This window comes from Sphaeramia orbicularis, chromosome 9 (genome assembly GCF_902148855.1).
Source record: "Sphaeramia orbicularis chromosome 9, fSphaOr1.1, whole genome shotgun sequence".
Lineage (NCBI taxonomy): Eukaryota > Metazoa > Chordata > Actinopteri > Kurtiformes > Apogonidae > Sphaeramia > Sphaeramia orbicularis.
The window spans coordinates 27,463,379-27,485,058 of record NC_043965.1 but is presented as its reverse complement, the minus strand read 5'-3'; the positions used below and the strand labels follow the sequence as shown (position 1 = coordinate 27,485,058).

Here is a 21,680-nt window from a genome sequence, read left to right as displayed (position 1 = left end):
TATCAGTGTAGATTTGACACACACATATTAAAAACGGCATCAGTGCCAGTCCATAAAATACTGAGGACTCATAGTAAATCATAACACTGTAATCTTGAAGCATTACACTTACTAAATCACATGTATTTTTAAGATTGGTGTGTGATTATGATGGACTGTTTCTGTAAAGTTAATTTAACCCATAAAGACCCAGTTCTACTTTTGTGGCAGTTCCAAAATAGTTTTTCTCTATATCACTGGTCTACAAGTAAAATGCTTCCAGAATAAAATGAGTGAAATTTTACTTCGTGAGTCACTGATAAAGAAAAATCAAGTCATAAATGCTGGTTGGCTGAAGTTTCCAAGAGAGTCTTGGGTCAAAATGTGAAATCCAAGAATTAATGAGAGAATGGGTTTTATTCCAAAGGAATATTTGTCTCAGAGCAACAGATCTACTTCAAAACACTGTCTGCACATGACAATACATTCACTTTACAGGTTCTTCCTACTGAAAGATTTATAAATCTGTTGTATAAATGTACATAAACCAATACATATGTGTAGTAACACTTTGTCGTATACTTTGAAAACATCAGCAAACCAGTACTTTTGTCATTTGTTTTCCAATTAATCTTATTAAAATACATAACATTTAGCACATTTAATCTCTGAAGCAGATCATTTCTAAAAAAAAAAAAAAAAAAAAATGCAGACCAGTGTTTTCTTATGTGATTTATCACCATTAATTATTATTATCCTCTGTATTTTGTGTAAAAATCTGGTATTTTCCTATATTTAATTCACTGATCATGTAGATGTCCATAAGGGCTCAGATTAAAGTTGAGGGTTAAAAGTTACTTTTTCAGCAAAATACATCATTAACTGAACATAAACCCGGTGTGTCCATCCACTGTCATTGCTCAAACTCCATGGATTTTACTGGTGAATCAATGTTATGGTAGATGACCGTGTTTCCATGATAACCAAGGAGTCTCTGAATGTCCAAATGGGTCATATCTGATGACCGTGAAAAGATGACAAACTGTATTTTACACCAAATATTCACATGTATTGATAAGATTACTGGATCAACAGGTATTAAACAGTTTGGATCAATAGATGGTTTTGGTCGGCGACGGTTGTTTGGGTCTTTATGGGTTAAAAAAAGTGTTTGAGATAAAATCTGAAAGGAATGAGAAGAAAGTATGCTATCAACCAGAACTTTATCTCTCTGTTTGACAATCAGAGATAAGAAACTAATTCTAAGTGTAAATGAGAGCACATTAACACCAAAATCAGTGTTTTATCCTTTGAAAATAAAGGGTGAATATGAAACCTGTGTAACGTGTTTCTTTTTCTAATAATAATAATAATAATAATAATGGATTAGATTTATATAGCGCCTTCTATGAACGCATACTCAAAGCGCGTACAGAGGATCCATTATTCATTCGCTCTCACATCTCATTTCTGATCCGACTACACAGACAGGCCTAATGTGACAGTGTGAATGTTTCAACACCAGGTTCATCTTCATCTTGTGCTTAAACCACCAGTTGGCTGGAGTAACTCTCCAAGCGGTTCTGTAGACTCTCCATCCTGCACGACCTGCTGCCGTCTGTCCGTCCACTGCTGCTGCTCGTCCCACTGTCTGCCTCATCTAGTTTCTTATATCTGAGCAGAGCCTCCACCTGTTTCTGGCACTGAGAGGAACCGAAGTAATAGAGGACTGGATCCAGGCAGCAGCTCAGGCTTCCCAGACACGTGGACAGAAGGTACGCCTGGTAGGACGCATCACTGGACTTATGGGACAGTTGGACATAGTGGACCATCAGGATGATGTTGGTGGGGGTGAAACACACCACGAACACCACCAGGACCACCACAGCCATCGCCACAGCTCGAGTCTTCTTGGAGCGGTCGTCCATGTTGGCTGATGTCAGGGCTTGGATGATGAGCACATAACAGGCAACGGTGAAGATGAGGGGGATGAAGAAGAAGATAGAGGAGTAGATGGGGAAGAAGAACAGATAGTAAGCCTGGAGTTTTCCTACGTCCTGTACGTCGTGGCAGGTGGTGATGCCCAGGTCTGGTAAATGGACGGTCTGCCCTGAAGACAGAAGAGGGGATACTCCTGCCAGGGATAAAACCCACACGGCAACACACACAGCTGAGGCCAAGCGAGGAGTCCGCCACGTCAGCGACTTCACAGAATACACCACAGCCAGGAAACGGTCAACGCTGATGCACGACAGCAGCAGGACGGAGCAGTACATGTTGCAGTAGAAGGCTGCCGTGACCAGTCTGCACATAAACGGTCCATAGATCCAGTCGTTGCCATGGTAATGGTAAGCAATCTTAAAGGGAAGAAAAAGGCCAAACAAAAGATCAGAACAGGCCAGATTCAGCATGTAGATCACCACCGGTTTCTTTGGACGGATGTGATGCACAAACATCACCATGGCAACAAGGTTGAGGGGCACGCTGATGATGAAGACAAGGAGGTAAAAAGTCGGGACAAAGCTTGTTGCCAGGCGACCCCGGAGGAAACCTTTAGTCTCATCTGAGACCAAGTAGTGCTTCTGGGGATGACGGTGTGGACCGTGGTGACCGGGTTTTTTTGCCGGTTTCTGCTCTGAGCCCAAACCAGAGCCTTCATCCCTCCAGTTGTCAAACACAGACAGGTCCAGGTAGTCTAAAGGCTGATCTGGTACAGTTACAAAGTGGCCAGAGAAAGTCCGCAGGTCAGGGTGATGAACCTTTAAAGAGACGCAGGAAAACACAAGTTCACTCAGATTTCTCTGTAAATGCTTGATTTCTACCATAGATTGAATGAAACTACATCTGCAGGGTTTCAAACATTTACAAAGTAGAAACTTTTGTTTTAAAAATCTAGAAAAAAAAAATCTATATGACTTGATGAGTACTACTAGAGTTCAACAGCTTTAGAATAATCCCTCTGAAAACAGTAGTACCACTTTACACATAGCTCTATCCCAAACAGTAAATAAAAAGTATTAAAATGCATGCAATAGCGTTATCACAAGTCATGATTTGTCAATGCTGCATGCATTAAATCGCAGAAGTATAAAAGGTTTCCACTAGTTTTGAATGTAGTTTTTTCTTTTATTATACCCTCACAAAAAGTAAACCAAATACTGTTATTCAATGTGCATTGTTGAAACATCTGGACACAAACTTTAGTCACACACAAATGTATTGAAGGCTAATTCTTGTTTTGTAGTTTTTTGTATATTAACTTTTAGGTTAGGAAAGATACTCACCATTCTGGGCGATGAAAGCTGAGCTCTGCATCGAAAACACCACCAACAGCCCCAGTGATGGATGAACCATGACTTTATTTTTGTTCTAAATATTTCACACGTTCAGGTTTGTAGAAGACTTAACCGGCGTGTTGTGTATTGGCGTTGCAGAAGCTATTACAGTCCAGTCTGGATCCTCCCCCAGAAGTATCCTCCCCCACTACAGAGAGGAAACATGTCTTCCTGTGCCCTCCAACATTTTCACCCCACAAAAAATGAAAACAATAGAAACATCAAAAAAAAGTGAGAGGGAAAACCAGAAAATGATTTTGGACATGTAATTTATTTATGCATTTTCAAGAATTACAAATCATTTACATACAGATAACATATTTAAAACACATCACTTGTAGCTTTTAAAACTTTTTAAACATTTTATTAATTAAAACTTGTATTTAAACACTTGAATTAAAAAGGCACTGGTGAACTACAGTATTTCTTAAAGCCATGCAGGACAATGGTCTGGCTCCTTCAGTTTTTCCAGTTTTCCAACTTTTTTTCCCCCACATAAACTGTAACGATAACGTGTTTCCTAGTATCTGATAAGTACAAAATATGAATACCATTACATTTAATTTTAAAAATACATTACAATCACCACATGAAAATAACAGATACGTCAGACAATAACACATTTCCTTTTGATCTGGGATGACACAAAACCCTGTCCTGCACTGTGTGAACGTATCTTTCTCAGTACTAACAGAAGGCACAGACCTCTTCTAATCCTCCTCTTTTCCTGTTTATTTTCCATAGAATTTCTTGTTTAAGAGGAAGATGAGTAAATTGACGTTTACTTTGGCTTTGTCGAACATCTTCATAACTGCCACACCTTCGTACTGCAGCTGAAGGAGGTCCTGAACAGCAAAATACATAAGATTAGGTGACAGGTTTACATAAACATGAACATAAAATAACCAAGTCTGTCTATATTATATACAAGCATGATAATAAATGTTCCCTCTGACTATTTTCTGTAAAAATATTTGGTGATACACTCTGAACCATAGTATCCCATTCAGTTTTTTCATATTCGCTGCAAAAATACATATCCATAACTGCAAAATGTGTCAACTATTGCAGGCGGAGGTGCAAAGTAATTGCTGTTTCCATGATGTTCCCTGAAGATGATGGGAATGGGAAAGTTAATCTGTCAGCAGTTCTATGTGCTGACCGGTGAGCGGCAGCTGGAACTTGTGATAATTGTGAGGCATTTGGGAAATGTTTACCTGGAAATGAAGCTGGACTTTTTCCATCTCTACTCCCATAAACTTTGCTTTCACCTCAAAATCCCCAACTTCCTCAGTGGGTGAAATGTCGAACATGACATTTTTGAACCTGATGGAAGAAGAAAGAAGCAATAATATAAGATTGCTGTGTTAAAAAAAAAAAAAAAAAAAAAAGTGGCAACACAGCACATCGGGAGGAAAACAGGATCATTTACTTAGCACTGATCCTGTTGAATACACAAATAAAATTATAGCTGATTTGGGGATTTTCACAGAACTTAAAAGTACATTACAATAATAATAAAATAGGTCATGAATCAGCTTTATTTGCTGATTTCAACAGAATTGAACTGTGTATCTGAAGAGAATTATTGTCAGGAAAATAAAACGCTTTACATTTGTGCCTGCCTGCATATAAAAAAGAGCTTCATGTTAAATGAAATGCTGCTAAATAGATGAAAAATGTTAAGTTTCCTCAGCTCCATGTTCCATTAAGGCATATAAGTAATTTTGGGTAATGTGCACCAATTTGACCAGGAAACAAAGGTCCCTAATTGCTCAGTTGCGTACAGGAATCCTTCCCTTGGCCTTAGAAACTGGGAGATTTACCCAAACCCCAGAAGAAAACAGACTTTGTGGACTGTGTGATTTGGGAGAAGTGGAAAATGAATCACATTTTCTTTTGTATTGTCCTCTATATGATGAACTGATATGTTCTGGAGCACTGATGATGACAAGATGAAATGGTTGTTTAGTTCAAATGTATTTAAATTAGCATTGTTTGTTTGTAAAGTCTGGAAAAAGCGGCAGATGTGTTTGTTTAAATAGGTCAATACTTTGTTTTGTTGATATCTATTGTGCCTATTGTCTGGTACTTGATTTTTGGTTTGTATTTTTGGTGTCTTATAAGCCCATGTAAGGGCTTTTTTTTTAATGCAAGACAATAATAAAAACATTCATTCATTCACGTGTAAAGTAAAATAATTAATGTCACATTCATGTGTAAGCCTGAACTATACAGCATCAAAATGCACAGTTTGTCCCATCACTAGTGATAAACAAGTGCTGGTGAAGTTCTCATATAAGTAGTAAGAAAATGGTGACATTGGGTGCTTTTTGTGATGATTTGATTAACTCACTGGTTTGTCTGAAGTCCCTCTATCTCCAGGATGACTCCCTTCTCGTGCAGTCTTGCCGCCGTGTATTTCAGAGACTGTGGCTTCCACTTTTTACTGCCTTTGTCCTCTCCTTTACTGTCCAGTTTTATAGATCTGCGGGAATTCCTGAACAACAAACAACAACAACAACAACAACAAAACAGAGTCATCAAATCATCCACACAACAAATATATTAAAGACGATATTAAGATGTTAATTAATAAACCTTAAAGGGGCTACACGTTGCATTTCTGCTGTCGAATATGTAAACAATGATCTGAAACTATCATTAGAGTGTGTAGAATAAAGTCATGTAAAACACTCCAATGGGTTGTTGACATATGAACCAAATCTATTCATACTGATGGTCGGGCAGATTTATTTTACCACTAGAGGGAGTAGTGATTCACTCTATAGGTCCCCTATGGTCAGGAAAACTAAGAATCCAATGAGATTGGATGAGAACCAGTAAGAAACAACATTCAGAGTTAAAGAAAGTGATAAAAGCTAGAAGCACTGTTGTCGTTTTCGCCGCTGAACACAGCTCTACATGAAAAAAATGGAGTTTGATGATGAAAGGGCAGTGTTTCTTCTACATGGGTGAGTTTGATTATGAGGCTTAGGAAGATATAAAGTTGCTAAGTGGACCATTTGTTAGTCTGTGGTTCAAACTAAACTGTGACTGTTCTGACCTTGTTTAGACAATTTAACACAGACCCTTTATTGCAGCTATTGACAAAACAAATTGTACAGAAAACAAGTGATTTGTGGTTTTACTGTGGCTGTTTTCTGTCTGAAAACAGAGCTAAGCTAACAGAGCTATACTGTAAACTATCAGCTGACACAACATGAGAAGCTTATAAGACACAGTGTTATTCTGACTGTCAAAACAACCAGCTATGAGTTTAGTTTGAAGAAGAAAACTTGGCAATATCTTAATACAGATGTGTGCAAACGATGAGCTTTATACTTTATTCACTGAGTGATACAGTCTGTGGATGCATAGTGTTGATTCAGTGGTGGTTTTGGCAGATGTGTTCTGGTTCATGACTTCCCCCCTCTACATACAGCACCTTTAACTACACACTTTGTTGGTACTTTGATATTTCATTTTGATATTTACAGTCAAGACAGACAGGAAAGGCAGTAGATTGTGTAGATGACAAACAGCAAAAGGTCCAGTCTGTGTCCGACCCCAGGCCAACATCCGGGGGCCCTTGAAAACATTATTTCAAGAAACTCTTGACTACTAAGTCCAACTCACTTGCGGTTGAGGTTATCCAGGCAGGTCTTAATGTAGGTATCATAGTAGTTCATCTGGTCCTGGTAAAAGGCTGTTTTAGAGTTCAGGGCCGTCAGCGTCTGCTGCAGCTTCACCAGCTCAGCCTTCCGTCTTTGTCTGTAGCGTCTTTGGTAGCGAATGTCCTGTTGATTACAGGTTTGAGGTCAACAGTTCTATGAGTTTGCACTCGGATACTTTTTAGTGTGAAAACAGCCGTCCTTATACCTTTGATATGTCATTGATGAGGTCCTGGTATTTGTTACTAGTTGTGACGACGCCAGCCTGCTCCAGGTTTCGGAGGTTCCTCAGGATCTTCCTTTTCTTCTGCTCTAGAGGCAGCTGGCTGTCTTCCAGCACTGCAGGGCTGCTCTTCAGACCCTCCGGCGTCTGAGCATCCTGGACTGCCCGGCGCTCTATGATCTTTGTATGCTCCGACTCCTTCAGGACAAAGTACACAACGTTGTTAACATAATACTCAGCAAATATAATGATGTCTAGTGGTATATGGTAAGAAACAGCAGGACAGAAAATATCACCTGAGAGGGAGAAGCAGGGGTCTCCAGAATTTCAGGCAATGTTTCTCCAGGTTGAATCCGTACCACGTCCACTATAAGCTTTTTGGTTCTGTAGAAACACACAGACATAGGTTACCTTTCGAAGAAAACGTTTTCAACACAACTAAAATATTACTAGAAGCTGTGGTCATAGGATGGCAATATGATTTAGTAGTCACTATTTAGACAAGAAATATATCCATTACAATGCACTACAGAAAAAAATATGATTTCCAATAATCAAATAATGACCTGCCACCTTTAATTAAAAAAAAAAAAAAAAAAAAAATGCACATCCTAAAATATAAGTAATGACTATGATTTTATGCAGCACCCAGTAATGTAAAGCATTGTACTATTGATAAAATATAAAAATATAATAAAATAATTAAGATGACAACATTTTATTTCAATGCTCCGTCAGGACATATTATTGAATTCACTTCAAGTTAAGTACAATTTTTATGACATTTCACAAAATGATAATCTCGGGGTGTTAAAGGTCATTATCTTTTTCATTGTGCAGTATCTTAATGACACACAGAATGTGAACATTTTTAAGGCCAGTTAGTCCATTAGTATTGGCACAAGACCCCATTTGACTCATATGAAACTTAAATGCCCCTTACCATTTTCAATCCACTAACTTTTGTAGAAACAAGGAAATCAGAACCAAGTTTACATTTACTTCACATCTACTTACTGAGTTTCTAGATTTGCATTTATTTGTCTATTTTGTTATTTCTCTAATTTAGAACTTTTGTTAAAAAAAAAAAAAAAAAAAAAGAAAGAAAAGAAAAGAAAATACTAACTGGTCCAGATGTTTTCATGTCTAGAGTCAAGATAACCCTGACCACAAACCCCTTCCTGGTTGGACAGGAAATGACAGAGGAGCAGGAAAAACAACAAAGACATGCCACTGAGTGATAACACAAAGACACACAGTATGTCCAAAAGGCTATGTAGAGTGCAAACACTACACTTAAACCTACTTCACACTGATTCAGGAGAGTGCTTTAGATACCATATATATATATATATATATATATATATATATATATATATATATATATATATATATATATATATATATATATATATATATAATATTTTATAACTGTAAGAGTCATTTGAAACCTTAAATTATGTTGTTATACCAGTAAAGTATGACGATATTACAATCTCAAATATTAGACAAGTTTCTGAAACAACAAGTTTACTTTGTCATGAGAGTCTTGACATCTTTATCGTCTCCTTCCAGCAGCTCAAACTTGCTTGTTAGCGTTAGGGAAATCTCCGTCTTGGCCATCTGGCTCAGAGCGCTGTCTCTGTTCGGGTCATTTGGATCTGTAGCTCCTTCGCCTGAATAGAGCAGCACAGTGTGTAAACTCAAACATATAACATTAAAAGTTGCCATGACTTAGGTACAGTAACACACTTAAGGTGCAAAACAAATATGCCGTAGCAACAAACGTGTATAAGTATGAGCCTCTTGATTTTGGACACTGTATGGAAAAGTGGACAAAAATCAAAGGTTGTGAAACATTACCAAGCAAAGCCTCTACATCGGGGACGTCTCCGAGGTCCTGCAGCAGCTCATGCAGAAGGTCATTTCGGTCGGGAGAGATGGCCTCCAAATGTTCCAGCAGCAGCTAAACAAATACAGATGTGTTTAGTCCTATTCAACAAGAACTACAGGAAGGATGTGTCATTCAAAAGTCATTCTATTTTGATATGTTTGGAAAAAACAAAACAAAAAAAAAACTGAAATGCAAACACGCAACCTGAGAAACAGAGTGAATAAATACAAATACATCTGGATAAGGCTGATCCCATGCTGCTTGTTTGCATGGTGTTTGCCTGTCCTGCTACAAAGAGTCATTTACTGTTCTGTTTCTGCCTTTGTCAGGGGTGTCAAACTCAGGGGCCACATTCAGCTGAATATCATCTAAAATGGGCCAGACCAGTAAAATAATACCAGTAAAAAAAAAAAAAAGGAAAATTATAATGTGAAAGTTTTCATGTATACAAACTTTCCTTAAAAATCTGAATAACATGAATAACCTGAAATACCTTAAGAAAAATAAGTGCAATTTTAACAATATAATGCCTCAGTTTATCATTTACACATGTGCATTACAATTATAAATACACAAAACACTTAGTAAAAGGCAGAACATTAGTAAAATTACATTTACTTCTCTTGAGGCATTTCAGGTTGTTTATATTTGTTCAGGTTATTCACATTTTTTGTGAAAGAATAGTTTATAAATGTAAACATTTTCATGTAACTTTACTTTTTTACACTAAAACAAAGAAAATTTGTGGTTGTCATTATATATATATATATATATATATATATATATATATATATATATATATAGTTTATTATGATACTGTTTTACTGGACTGACCCACCTGAGATCAACCTGGTCTGTATGTGGAACCTGAACTAAAATGATTTTGACACCATTGATTGTTAATATCCTAAGTGTAATTTTTGCTACATGCATTTCAGTTGTGGGTGTGAAATTATGGAATGGACTTGAATGAACTTGAAGTTAAGTTGTTCTGGTAGATGTTAAGTTGAGATGGTATATTTTTTTGTTATAATGAAAATGCTTGATGCTGTACACAATTTAATGCAAGCAGTGGATCAGGTGAAAAGAATAGGTCAAAATAAGCTTTTGCTTCTAACCTATTCCTTTTTGGGTTTTTATGTTTATTATAATTATCGTATTAAGTGCAATGATTAATGTACAAAACAAAAATAAATCCATTAATTTATTCATATTTCACAAATTCATCCCACGGGCCAGATTGGACCCTTTGGTGTGCCAGTTTCGGTTCACGAGCTGCATGTTTGACACCTGTGGACTATGTGAACAGTGCAACACTTCTGACGTAAAATGTCCACCAAAATGCAAATGAAATTATGGAATTATCTTGGTTGACAGCAGATATCTTTCAACCTGTAATACACAGATTAACATATGTCATCTACATTGCTAGCGTTTGTCCCTGTGTGAGAACAATTCAAGTGAAGCCGATGACAAAAAGGGCACAGATGGTTTTAAACGTACAGACATCATCACTACTGTTCCCATTCATGGAAGCAGCGTGTACAGATGTAAAAAAAGGAAATGGGATGGTGACAGGGAGAACATATGCGAGGCTCTGTAAGGAAGAGTGTAAAAAGGATATAAAAGGGAACAGGAAATGATAAAAATAGGGCCAATTATAATCACGACTGGTGGGATTTCACAAGTGTGGAAACAGATGTTGGAAGACAAGTAAAAGTCAGATGGGTTTTATTCTTCTTTACCGAATGCGTGTTGATGATCTCCTCTATTGAGATGTAGATGATGGGCTTGCTTAAGGTCACCATGTCTGAATATTCGTCAACATTAAACTTCTCCTCAGGCTCAGGCACATCACAGGCCGACTGGAAAAACACCCTGGAAGAAAATAACATTAGCTGTTGTCTGTTATGTTATTCAACCTCAAACACCGACACATGTATGAACAGAGAAACCTGCATCACATAAAGTTACCGTTCAGTTTAAACTCTGGATGGACTATGTACAACTATCCATCTGACGTGTTTCCAGATAATTGACTAAGGTTGAAAAAGCTTTCCAGTAATGATGACTCAGGGTTGGACAGATGACTGCACACATGGACACACAATCCCCCTACTTTGTGAGTTAGTCAGGAGTCCAGATGAATCTCCCAAATGCTGACAGTGCAACATAACATCACATTACATTGCTTCTGCTTCCTCCGTGTCAGCTTAAACTTTTTCTCACCTTACAGCTGCAACATGTTTATTAAAATATGTTTGACTTTTTGGAATACAAGTGCACAAATCAGCAAAGTACAAGACCTGCATCATCTATTTTTCACCCTGTTTTGATTAAGTTTTGTCCAAAATTGAACTTAAGGCATAGCGAAATAAACAGAGGTTTTCTATTAGTTTTCATTTAATAAAGTGCAAGTTTTTCATGTCAATACTGATTTTTACTTTTCTTACCTGAATTTCTCATATGTCTGTGATATGTAGTTGTTCATCGGTGTCATATGTGCATTTTCGCCCTCAAAAAGCTTATTGGCAGCTGCATGCTGGAGCATTTTTGCCACAGATCCCAAGTTACGCCGCTGGTCTACGTGAAGCTGCCCTCCTGCTGACATGTCAATGATGTCGAAGCCATCGGGAGCTACAATGGCTGGGTTCATGTAGCGGTAATACAACAGGTTCCCTACAATCTGCCATAAAAAGAGAAAAGTGATCATTAATGTTTTAGCAAAACTAATTTGCTGTTACTCACCTCAGCAGGAACACAACAGTTCTCATAAAGCATGCAGAGACGACTACATGAGGAACAACAGATGATGTGTATGCAAATGAAGAAGAAAAAATTTGAAGAAAAAAACTCAACAACGGCTACAAGTGACCAAGTGAGTGTCTATTGAGTGACTATTCAAGGGCATCTACCTTCATCAGCTCATCTTCTGAAGCATCTGGAAACTTTTCATGGAGGCTGTTCTTCAGAACTTTTGCTACGTATCTCATGCCATAACTACATGCAAACAAAAACATTGATGGGACATGTAATCTTGAACAACATGCAATCACATACGTACAATGTAACAAACAATACAGTGATCTCAAGACAATACAGAAAAAAGTAAAAGAAAAAACCCTCATTCTCTCCTTTTTTTAACAAAAATATTATGAATATTAATTCATCATTATTTACAAGGCTGGAGTTCAGTCTTTACGCCTGGAGAATAATCAAACATTAGCACCACCTTGTGGTCTTCTGCAATTTTTGGTTGTTATTGGAATTTTCAAAGATAAGAATTATAACGAAAAGTATGACTTAGTGCGGTTAATGCAGCACAAAGCATGAGACTATCTTTGACCAGATGACTGCTTACTTCACCACAAAGATTATCCAGTAATGATCACGTCCATCATCTTTAACCACTATGTGACCAACAACATGTCACAGCATATGATCACACCCTGCCTCAGCCCATGATAGTCATGCTGCAGTCACTATGATGTTAAAGTAAAACCGGATACTTATAAAAAAGAAATTGTCAATAGAAGAAGTGGAAAATAGGAAGAGGGACAAACTAGAATAAAAGAGGAAATATTCTACAGAAACACAACTGAAACAAAAATTCAGGGGTGAAAGAAACACAAATATTATGCAAGTTTAAGCACACAGTTTTGGAACAAATCTACCATTAGAATTTGCACAAATGCATAAGTATTTAACATTATTCATTATTGGTGTTTAACAGTTATTTTAGAGTCCAAACCTCAGGATAACCCACGACATTACAACACATTTAATGAGCAAATCCTAATCATGCTCAATGATTTGCACTGGAGACAAAACAGCCAAAGACAACACACAGGATGAGTGGACATTGATGTTTAACAGGTACAAAACTTACGGGATGTTATCAAGTGAGGACACAATAGAGCTCAGCACTTTATCTGTAGCAGAGCGGAGTGCCAGACTGGACGCCTCCAGCCTGTTGCGTACTTCCTCATGTGACATGGCCTGTTCGGGGGTCACTTCATATGGCAACTTGCTAAAGAAACACAAAAAAAGAGCATATTGTTCCCGTATCATAAAGAAAGGGAAAATACATCTATTTCTACAAAACCCAGGTATCCGTACCTAGCCTCCCCTGTAGCCGTCTCCAGCTGGTTGACCCAGGCTTTGTACACATCCACAGGATTGGTGTTGATACCTAGACTTTTGTCTTCAATGATGTCCTTCACCACAGGAGCCAACAGTTGTCTGAGTGTGTTGTGGCCACGAGCCCCTCTGTTGAAACTCACCACCATCTTGATGACTGTAGGGTTTCCTGTCACTATGTCCTGGATTTGATCGACCTTAGATCTGAGACACAATGAGATATGATGAATGAATGCACAAACTTCTACTGAAATTGCATAGAACAGGCACGGTCCTGTCACCAAGTGCAGTTCTTACTTGATTTCCTCCTCCAGAGCAGTTTTGAAGAGTTTAAGCAGCAGGTATTCTTCTCTCTGGTTTGATGCGTAGTTGTACAAGGTAAAAATAACAGTGTCCATGAACTTAGTTGACTTGTTTTGAGGCATCTGGAAGATCAGCTTGGCCAGATAGGAAGGATTGGTCTGATGTGAAAAAGAAAGACAAATGACGATGATGATGTGTATGTTTGCATGTGAATATATAGGAAAAATGACAGATTCATGAAGAACATGTCTGTTTCACCTGCAGCAGGTAAAAGAGGTGTTGGTAGGCCTCCAGCTTTCTTCTTTTGCCTTTACTTAGACCTTTGATACCAAGCCTGTCTCCTGAAGACAGGTCCTCTTTACTTGTCTTTTTCAAGTCCTTCATTTTTTTATTATGAGACACCACATCCTTCGAAGAAACAAATTAAACAAATTAAAAAAGGCTACCTAGACTGAAGAAGGAATAATTACAGGGATTAAATTAATAAATACAGGAATTTCAATTAGCTCTGTTGAATACTTGATAAATATAACACTCAAAAAACACAACACTTCCAGGCTACGAATAATATAAAAATGAATTCAACAACATTACACTGGGTTTATCTGTACATAAAAGCACATCTTCGCTACCTGTAGAGTGATCCTGTTCTTCACAAGAAGACCAATCTTGATGTCCATCAGGTTAAGGTCTTTCTCCATCTGCTGGTTAGAGCGAATCTTGGTGACCACTTCCTCTCGAAGCCGGGTCACTTCCTGCTCTTCCTGTAAATCTAGGGGGCTTTGTTCCAGCAAATGGACAAATTTACGCACCACTGACAGAGGAGGATCCTTCGCACCAGCTGCAAAAAGACACACTTTTATCATTTACACTGCAAAGAGAAACTTTGATATAATTAGTATCAAAATATACTTTAGTATCACAAGAAATTTGACCAAAAACCTTAATATTAACATACATAAAACAATTTCATAGCCATAACTGATGAATATTTTTACAGAGATGACAGAGAAAACCATCAATTAGCATCAAAGCTCAGATTAAAGTCAGGACCCACCTTAAAATTTTACCTTTTAACTGTATTTGTTGCAGTATAATTATAATCCAAATGGCAAATAATCTCTATTCTCATATTACACTATTGATATTATTAGAAACACTACATAGCTGAACTCTAAAGAACATAAAATAAATGGAAACTCACTGAGGGTTCGATAGTCATCCCTGGCTTTGTTGGCCTTAAGAAAAGCCTGTATTTTCACAATTTCTTTTTCCTAAACAAAGAAACAATAAACAACAATTAGACTTACACAATGTGGATCAAACAGTGACTGACACGTCTGACTGACTCACGATACTTACATGATCTTTGAAGAACTGCAGCCTCTGATTGTATTTACGTTTGGCTTTCCACATTTTCACCAGGGACTGGATCTAAAAAAACAATGTTTAATGTTAGATCTTTGACATGGTTTGTTTGTAATGCTGGCGACATTGCAAGTACTAAAGTGTTTAAACTTTCCATGGTTGTTTTAACCAAGAGTGTATTTATAGTTTTGAGTGGCTGATGATTCCCAGAGACAGGTCATAAAGCTAAGGCAGTTCCCATCTAAGAATGGGGTGCATTTAGCCTTTTGGGTCAACACAATAATTATACTTTCTAACTGTAACTTCTTACCTTGACAACTGAACCAACATTTTTCTGGAGCACATTCATTCTGTCTTTGTACATTTTCCTCTGTTTATAACCTTTCCAACAAGCCTAAAAAATATAAGAAACATAACGTTAACATGTAATTCATGTTTTACATGTGCTGTTCATTTTAGCTTGTGTAGTTTTTCTTTTAGTTTTTGGCTTGTTTGGAATATTTTAAAACAATGCATCAAGACATAAAAATCGTTAGATGTGTAAACTAAAGTGTATCACGCTTATTTGTTACTCATCACACTTTATAAAGGCATCACACATTACCTGCAATTTGACAACGTGTGGCTCTTGTTGGCGCAGATACTCCATTCTTTGTGCATGCTGTTTCCTAACCAGGTAGCCTCTGACTCTGGCTTGCAGCAGGATAATCATCGATTCATTGGCCAACCATAACTGTTCCCTGTTATATTCTGACGTCACACAGCTGACAACATCCTGAAAAGAAGGACGCATAAAAGTCTTTCAGGATGAAACAAATCAAACTCAATATCATTATTATTCGATGACATGAGGAATGTGTATTTAAGGTAAATATATAGATACCACATCCTATAATTTTACTGTGTATATATTGATCCCCATATTTTAGTAGTTTGGAGATGTTCTGTGAAATAAAACAGGAAAATAGGCAGAAAGAGGGAGGATACCTGGATTTCCTCTTTAGTCAGGTGGCCAACGTTGTGCTCAAATCCTTCTGGCTCCTCCCAGGTGCCCTGTCCCGTCTCTAGGTTATAATAGTAGTCATATCTGTCCTTGACACAATGTCTTGCCCATATACTATCTGTGTTGCCTGGGAGAGAGAAGAAAGTGCCTCTTTAGACACCACATAAGAGAAGGCTTTTCTCAAATGAACAGTAAAAAAGCCCACCAAAATCTAGAGTAAATCAGCCTCTCATTATGTTACCTTCAGTACGACTGTTTGTTTGTCTCTGTGCCAGTTCAGACTGGTAAATGTCCGCACATTCAGGAAGTACCGCTTTCAGTCCCGCACCAGGCACCTGCATGGCCTGCAGTGTATTCTGGGAGTCTCCCTCAGCCACCATCCTGTTAATATGAGCCACTGCTCCAGCCACTGGCAAAGCACAGAAGAATTACACCAAGGCAAATATGTCAACAGCACAGAAACAAATAGTGGAAAACAAACCGACAACAAAATGTGCAATCATTAAAAATAACGCACAATGGCACTAACAGAGCATCTCAGGATGCTGTACTATTAGGGAATGGTGACAGTTTCTAAACACAGGCCATTACAACATATTACTATATTATCGTCTTTTTTTATTTATTCAGTACATTACGAAGAGCTTTCAGTTTTATAGTTTTAAAAGAATAAATACAGATAAGCAAAGTGCATAGGCTCTAAGCAAAAGGCTGTAAAACGTCGTAATAAAAATATTTTAGTGTTACATCACTAAATATGACGAGCTAAGTCTAGCAAATATAAATGTATTATGATATGTATTAAGCCCACTTTACTAGACCTGAATCAGCTTTCTGTACTTTTGGGGGTGATATGATGACACTGGTAGATTCATACTTGTGAGAGCCTCCTCTTCATCCTGGTTGGCTGTGTGTATGGCCTCTTGGATTTGGTCCAGCCACAGAACTGCAGACTCATCCCCAGAGCTCTACAATCACATAAACATTTAATCACTCTTCTTATTTTAAGAAGTTTACCAGAGGAACACAGAGCTTTGTTAGTGCATCACAAACACAATACTAACTTGAACTCAGATTTTAAAGCCGATTTAGACAAATCATTCAGTGTCCAAAGTCAGACACTCTTGTTTCACACTCTCACTTCATCTAATTAGGATTGCGAACTAATTTTTGTACACAGTGTTGTGCTTTACAGCAGTAGCACTTCACAGCAACACTAATCACCAACACCACACAAGCTGCTGCTATTAGAGAAACAACAGAAGGAAGTACCGTTTCCTCTGTGTCCAGAGGTAGCATCTGAGGAAGGAAATGTGTAATGACCAGTTATTATTAGTACTTATACAAAATGCAAACACATGGCATCACCACTCTCATTCAATCAGCAGCATACAATGAAACCTCACTTGAGGCACAGAGAGTATTTATTCAGCCTGATTTCTGTATGTGTGTTCAGGCTAATTTTAGATAACACTAGTAGGGATGGGGTGTATTCTTGACCAGAGGCCAACAGGAAGGAAGTCACCATAAAAGCATACTATTTACATTTGCTTTTAACCAATTATTACTCTGCTGGGAGAAATATATAATTAAAAAAGGACTGTGGATCAAGTTATTTTGCTGCTTGTTAAAAAAAGAGTCATACATTGTCTTCTAAAACCCACAAATGAAAATGTCATGATGGAAAACAGTGTCCATTTCCCATAATGCATCCATGATCTAATTGCTACATGAAATAATAAGGTTAAAAGAATAAGTTGCAATTGAAAGCAAAACAGTATAATAAAAAAGTGCAAACACATGATACATATACACATATTATGAAACACATGATAATTTCATAGAACCCCCCCCCCCAAAAAACAAACAAACAAACAAAAAAAAAAAACAAACAAAAAAAAAAACTGACTGACACCCATTTAGTACAAGACCTTGGAGTAGCTTATATATTAACTGAAAAATAAAAGACTAAATATTCCAGTAATCAGTACACAATTTGTTTATAACTGTTGTTTAACCATTGAGCTGTGTCCTCCCGCCCCAGTGAGTCAGTGGGCAGTTACTGACGCAGTCAGATGGGAATTCAGTTTTTCAAGCCAGGGCAGGAAACATGCTCACTAAACCATACGCACATACAAGCTTCCCACATGCACTGGCAGGAAGCCTAGCCTCTGTTATCACTTACAGGACAGCAGAGATGCAAAACAGAAAATTTCACCAGTGGAGGACACCTTCATTTACTGAAAACAAGAAGCAATGAGCGGTCCAAAGACAAGAAACCTGTAAAAACTCTGGACTAGACTGTGGATGGCGACATGGCTGACCTTATACATGGACTACTCATCTGTCTGATGGCAGTGGACACCATTCAACATGACGGTATGTACATTAGTTCACTATAAAGATAACTTTATTATTTAATCCAGACTCCCTAAAAAGATATACAAAATTATATAATAAAATTATAACAAATTTGGCAGTTAACTTACGGTTTCGGTTTTATTTTTACTATCAACTCAAATTTATAAAATGTTGAAAAATGTTAGCTTTCCTTAAAAAGAAAAACAGACATCAGACTGGATAAGCACTTAAATTCTTAGTTTTCTCTTTGACGTCATGGTAAAGTCTGTTACATTTTAATTCATGCTATTAACTCTGGATTTCTAAACAAATTACAGGAAATAAAACAAAGATATCAACCAATAATTCAACTGAACTGAGGCCAAAAACCTTCAAGGCAAGCACAAACAAATCCAATCACACAAAAACCCAGCGGGTGACTCCACTGGATTCCAGCACAACCCCGTCACTAGATGTGAGCCCAGAGGATCCTGCAACAGCCTATGCCACCGGTTCCTTCAGTACTTGGGTCATACCTTCATCATACATTCTGGCCATGCTGGTAGGCATCCCCTCCAACGCCTACATTCTGGCATTTCTACGAGTCAAGATCAAGGCGAAGTCCTTGTCCACGGTGGTCCTTTACCTGAACCTGGCTTTGTCTGACCTGCTGCTCCTGCTTTCTCTGGCACTGCGTGTTCACTATCACTTCAATAGAAACAACTGGATATTTGGGGAATACTCCTGTCGGCTGATCACTGCTTTGTTTTATGGCAATGTTTACTGTTCCTCTCAGACTATTGCATGTATCAGTCTCAAACGCTACCTGGCAGTGGTCAAGCCGTTCTTATACAGACAGCTGGCTAAGACTTCCCTTTCAACGTGGACTTGCCTTATTGTATGGTTCCTGTTTGGGGCCACTATTGTTCCCGAACTTGTGGTCAAGCAAACCTACCCGGTTCCTAACCTGGGAATCACCACCTGCCATGACATACTTCCACTAGATGAGAAATCCCATTCCCTGTTGGTGCCATACAGACTGATACTGGTGTGTCTGGGATTCATTGTTCCATTCCTCATCTGTATCTACGCCCATGTGGCCGTCATATACCACCTAGGGCAATCAGGTTGTGACTGGAGACCATTTATCAGGGTTAGCACTCTGGTTTTCATCATCTTTGTGTTATGCTTCTCACCCAGTGGCATTTTGCACATGTCTCACTACATTCACCTAATTTCCAGTGGAGACGACAGACTGTACGGATACTACAGAGTGGCAGTGTGTCTCTGCTGCTTCCACAGTTGTCTGGATCCCTTCCTGTGTATCCTTATGTCCAAAACGACAGCCTCTGATCTACAATTTATTTCTCTCCGTGGGATAACGCCAAGACCAGCATTAATGATGTGAGACTGTTTGTTTGAGCACAAAATAACTTATCTCACTGCTGAACTATTGTTGGGATACAGCTGGGAAGCACAAGTTCAAAAAAGCAGATGTGAAAGTTAAACATGGACACTCTTACAAAGGTCAAATGAGCATTTCCATTAGGGTTTTCTGTATCATAGTACAGTATCAAAAAAGGTTATAATTAGATTGTGGAAATTTGACAACTTAGAAGCAAACCGTGAAGAGCTAAAAATGTAACACTGGAAAATTGTCTAACAATTTTGTTCATTAATATGTAAAGTATGAACACTTTTCCAAGCTCTACACCATAAATTAAGCCATAGGGGCTAAAAATGAGAAAAATGTAACAAAATGAATAAACCTACACATCAGTTTATTCAACCAGGTGTCTATATTTCTTGAATGGATGTGTGACATGTTTAATAAATGAACCACTGTTACTATACCTGACAGAGAAGTAACTTGATATACTGAAGAACATCGTGGTAGTGTTTTGCTGTGTCTGCGTTCACTCCTGTCAACTTGGCTGTTGGAAGCATCAGTGCTGCAAGAGTCTGTTGATGATCGCCTGAGTTGAGGGCCTCATTGATCTCAGCTATAGCTATAATACCTAGAGATAGACACCAAATGTAATCAATTAATTCATATATTATGTGATGTTATATTCACATCGTAAATATGACTCCAGCATTAGTGCATCAGCTGCACGAGACAGGACACATGGGACAGTATGTGACACAGAAATGCCTTCCTTACGTTCATGCTCTTCATGGACCTGAACATTGACCATGTCGATGCACTTCTGAACATCATTCCAGGTTAGAAATTCTTGACCTTTGGCAAGAGCCTCAGCTCGCTCTTTGATAAGAGTGTCAGCATACCTGAGGGCGAGAAAAGGTTAAAATGCAAGTCTACTAAGTATCAAGGAATAGAGGCCTGCAGTGCAGTGCAGCTGAGGATATTTCACAAAGCACAAGAGTCCACTATACATTTCATATACATTTTTTTTATTAAATAGCTTTATTGCTCCTCAAACTACAATCATTATCTAATAAAGATGGATGCACACTAACGGCAGCAGCAAGAATACTGTCATAAGAAAGCTAAGTGTGATGATATCAGAGGTAAGTCCTTTTTCAGGGCAGGTGTCGATTATTAATATTAAAGGTGTAGAAACTGACATCTCAAACCAATAGAATACTATTGTTATTCATTTATTTGCAGTAAAAATTAACATCAAGGTGCCCAAATCTTAAATAACACAAAATCACAATTTCACTGAAATGCCTTTAGCTGCATTTTAATTAAAAGAGAAATGTTAGCACTAAATAATTAACCAGGACAAATCCAGACAAGTTCAACAGCCATATGTACATTTTGCTGCATAATTAGGGCTCATAGCACTATTTTTTTATAAACTTCTTATCACCTTTCATCACCACCTCTCAGTATTTTTCTACTATTCATCTACTTTACCTGTTGAGGTTGTCTTGGTCTATGTTGGTGAAACCTAGAGGTGAGTCTGTTAGTTGTTCAATCACAGCCTGGGGGTCTTTGGTGTCCAGCACCTCATTCAGTACAGCTACAGCTGACAGCATTTCCACAGCTACACTCAGCTCCTCATGGCTCAGACCAGACTAAGAAACAAAATATTCACAATCAGAACCATGATGTGACACTTCACTGCAATAAATATCCAACAATAAACTCCCAGATAACTACAAGAATATCTTCTTCTGTATCAGTGTGTACTGTATATCCATATGTGACAAAATTTAACATGATCTCTCACCCGTCCCCCACTTTGCAGCTGCAAACTGAAAAGTTCAGCCTGGTAGAGGTTGGCAGCGGTTTGGTAAACGATTGGCAGTTGTGCCTCAGGGTTCATCAGCTCCTCCACAGTGTCCAATGCATTGCCAAGTCGAATGGCTTTATTTATCGCTGCAACTGCTTCCAGTTCTGGTCAAGAAATACATCACAGAAAACCATGTCTTCCAGATAACCAAGATTCGG

General features: G+C 38.0%; 3 protein-coding genes across 4 annotated transcripts in view; 1 reads left to right on the top strand and 2 right to left on the bottom strand.

Moving 5' to 3' along the window:
* Window positions 1–1,040: 1,040 nt before the first annotated feature.
* Window positions 1,041–3,507, bottom strand: f2r (coagulation factor II (thrombin) receptor). Its single transcript, XM_030142771.1, has 2 exons — window positions 3,264–3,507; window positions 1,041–2,738 (listed from the first exon to the last, which is right to left on the bottom strand). The coding sequence occupies exons 1-2, from the start codon at window positions 3,264–3,266 to the stop codon at window positions 1,524–1,526; spliced, it is 1,218 nt and encodes a 405-aa protein (XP_029998631.1). The 5' UTR covers window positions 3,267–3,507; the 3' UTR covers window positions 1,041–1,523.
* Window positions 3,508–3,566: 59 nt separating this feature from the next.
* iqgap2 (IQ motif containing GTPase activating protein 2) overlaps window positions 3,567–21,680 on the bottom strand; it is a 37,439-nt gene continuing 19,325 nt past the window's right edge. Inside the window, exons 12-39 of one of the 2 annotated variants that reach the window (XM_030142752.1) lie at window positions 21,460–21,626; window positions 21,144–21,304; window positions 20,424–20,548; window positions 20,114–20,277; window positions 17,192–17,218; window positions 16,797–16,887; window positions 16,161–16,328; window positions 15,904–16,046; window positions 15,521–15,691; window positions 15,227–15,310; window positions 14,911–14,982; window positions 14,753–14,822; window positions 14,181–14,389; window positions 13,807–13,956; window positions 13,543–13,706; window positions 13,225–13,449; window positions 12,995–13,135; window positions 12,021–12,105; window positions 11,559–11,791; window positions 10,851–10,983; window positions 9,075–9,177; window positions 8,746–8,887; window positions 7,508–7,595; window positions 7,197–7,409; window positions 6,954–7,114; window positions 5,671–5,814; window positions 4,532–4,640; window positions 3,567–4,159 (exon numbers count right to left, since the gene is read on the bottom strand). In XM_030142752.1, the coding sequence (XP_029998612.1) occupies window positions 4,046–4,159; window positions 4,532–4,640; window positions 5,671–5,814; window positions 6,954–7,114; window positions 7,197–7,409; window positions 7,508–7,595; window positions 8,746–8,887; window positions 9,075–9,177; window positions 10,851–10,983; window positions 11,559–11,791; window positions 12,021–12,105; window positions 12,995–13,135; window positions 13,225–13,449; window positions 13,543–13,706; window positions 13,807–13,956; window positions 14,181–14,389; window positions 14,753–14,822; window positions 14,911–14,982; window positions 15,227–15,310; window positions 15,521–15,691; window positions 15,904–16,046; window positions 16,161–16,328; window positions 16,797–16,887; window positions 17,192–17,218; window positions 20,114–20,277; window positions 20,424–20,548; window positions 21,144–21,304; window positions 21,460–21,626 (3,857 nt within the window). In that variant the 3' untranslated portion in view covers window positions 3,567–4,045. The remainder of the gene's footprint in view (window positions 4,160–4,531; window positions 4,641–5,670; window positions 5,815–6,953; window positions 7,115–7,196; window positions 7,410–7,507; window positions 7,596–8,745; window positions 8,888–9,074; window positions 9,178–10,850; window positions 10,984–11,558; window positions 11,792–12,020; window positions 12,106–12,994; window positions 13,136–13,224; window positions 13,450–13,542; window positions 13,707–13,806; window positions 13,957–14,180; window positions 14,390–14,752; window positions 14,823–14,910; window positions 14,983–15,226; window positions 15,311–15,520; window positions 15,692–15,903; window positions 16,047–16,160; window positions 16,329–16,796; window positions 16,888–17,191; window positions 17,219–20,113; window positions 20,278–20,423; window positions 20,549–21,143; window positions 21,305–21,459; window positions 21,627–21,680) is intronic. The other variant, XM_030142754.1, reaches the window with a different exon arrangement.
* f2rl2 (coagulation factor II (thrombin) receptor-like 2) lies at window positions 18,028–20,046 on the top strand. The gene is made up of 2 exons (XM_030142772.1): window positions 18,028–18,298; window positions 18,598–20,046. Exons 1-2 carry the CDS (start codon window positions 18,235–18,237, stop codon window positions 19,665–19,667), a joined length of 1,134 nt encoding a protein of 377 aa, XP_029998632.1. The 5' UTR covers window positions 18,028–18,234; the 3' UTR covers window positions 19,668–20,046.